Source organism: Corapipo altera, unplaced genomic scaffold (assembly GCF_003945725.1).
Source record: "Corapipo altera isolate COAL_440 unplaced genomic scaffold, ASM394572v1 104, whole genome shotgun sequence".
NCBI classification, from domain to species: Eukaryota; Metazoa; Chordata; class Aves; order Passeriformes; family Pipridae; genus Corapipo; species Corapipo altera.
In genome coordinates this window covers 4069782-4070945 of record NW_020884920.1, presented here as the reverse complement: position 1 = coordinate 4070945, position 1164 = coordinate 4069782, and the positions used below count along the sequence as shown (strand labels likewise).

Genomic DNA, 1164 nt, shown 5'->3' with positions numbered 1-1164 from the left:
GGCGAGAAAAGAAGGGGGCTGGGATTAGATGTGGAAAACGGTGGGAAAACGGTGCGCGGGCCCGCAGCACCGCGCCCGGGAGGGAATAATAATAACAATAATAATAATAATTTAAAAAATGTATATTAAGTGAGGGGGCTTTTTTTTTTTTTTTGGAGAGGGGGTCGGCTCCGTGTTTTGCAGCAGCGATGCCCCAACCAGGAGCTGCTGCTACAAGATGGCTCCCGGTCGGGGGGAGGGGAGGAGGAGGAGGAGGAGGAGGAGGAGGAGGGGGGGGGGGGGCTGCAGGGGGGGGGGGGCCCCCCCCCCCCGCCCCGCCCGAGCCTGTTTTTTTTTTTTTTATTTTTTATTAGCATTTCCCTGATTTATGACATGCCAACCCCCCGGCCCGGGGACAGCGGCGGGGAGGTCCGGGCGTGAAGGCATTAAACATTTATAAAATATGCTTTTAAAGCCACATAAAAGCGAGCAAACCATTAATATCTTTTTTTCTTTCTTTCTTCTTTCTCCCTCACCCCCAATCCCCCCCACCTTTTTTTTTTTTCTGGTTTGCTAAAGGAGACTGGGAAAAGGAGCGCCCTCCCTTTGGAAGCAGCGGGGTTTGAGCCCTCGCCTGTGACGCAGTTTTGCTCTTAGATATAAATAAAAACATAAATATATATATATTATTATTATTGTTGTTGTTTTCGCGTTAAACCAGCGCCTTGCGCAGCGTGAGAGCTTTTCGACGAACTCGGCTCCGATTTTGCTTAAAACGATTAAAAATAAGCAGAAAAGTGCAGGAGGGGGTGGAGTGGGGTGTCGGGGGCCGATTTTTGGGGCTGTTTCTCCCGTTTTCTGGCCGATGTCCCGGTGGGCGCCTCGAAACTCCTGTTTCAAAACTCCATGGGGAGGGGTGGTGGGGGGGAACGCTTTATTATTATTATTATTACTACTTTTAATTTATACCGGATTAAATTAGATTTTCCCCTCCTCCCCTTTTTCGTTATAAAAGTCGATTTTTGTTTAATTAAGTAAAGAAGCTGGGGGTGGGTTGGGAGGTTCTGGGGGGTGCGGGTGGCGTGGCAGCGAAGGGGTGTCCCCCCCTACGGGGGGTGCTCGGCGAGGGGTGCAAAGGGAAAAAATAAACTAAAAATAGAGGAAAAAGGGAAAATAAATTAAAAT

At 49.1% G+C, this 1164-nt stretch overlaps 1 protein-coding gene across 4 annotated transcripts in view; it reads left to right on the top strand.

The window, feature by feature from the left end:
* LOC113953525 overlaps positions 1–665 on the top strand; it is an 18560-nt gene extending 17895 nt beyond the window's left edge. For all 4 annotated transcript variants that reach the window (XR_003529899.1, XR_003529898.1, XR_003529900.1 and 1 more), the window contains one exon: positions 559–665. Coding sequence is in view for 1 of the 4 variants with exons in the window: in XM_027656756.1 (XP_027512557.1) it covers positions 559–636 (78 nt within the window). In the remaining 3 variants the exon portion in view is untranslated. The remainder of the gene's footprint in view (positions 1–558) is intronic.
* The last annotated feature ends 499 nt before the right edge of the window (positions 666–1164 follow it).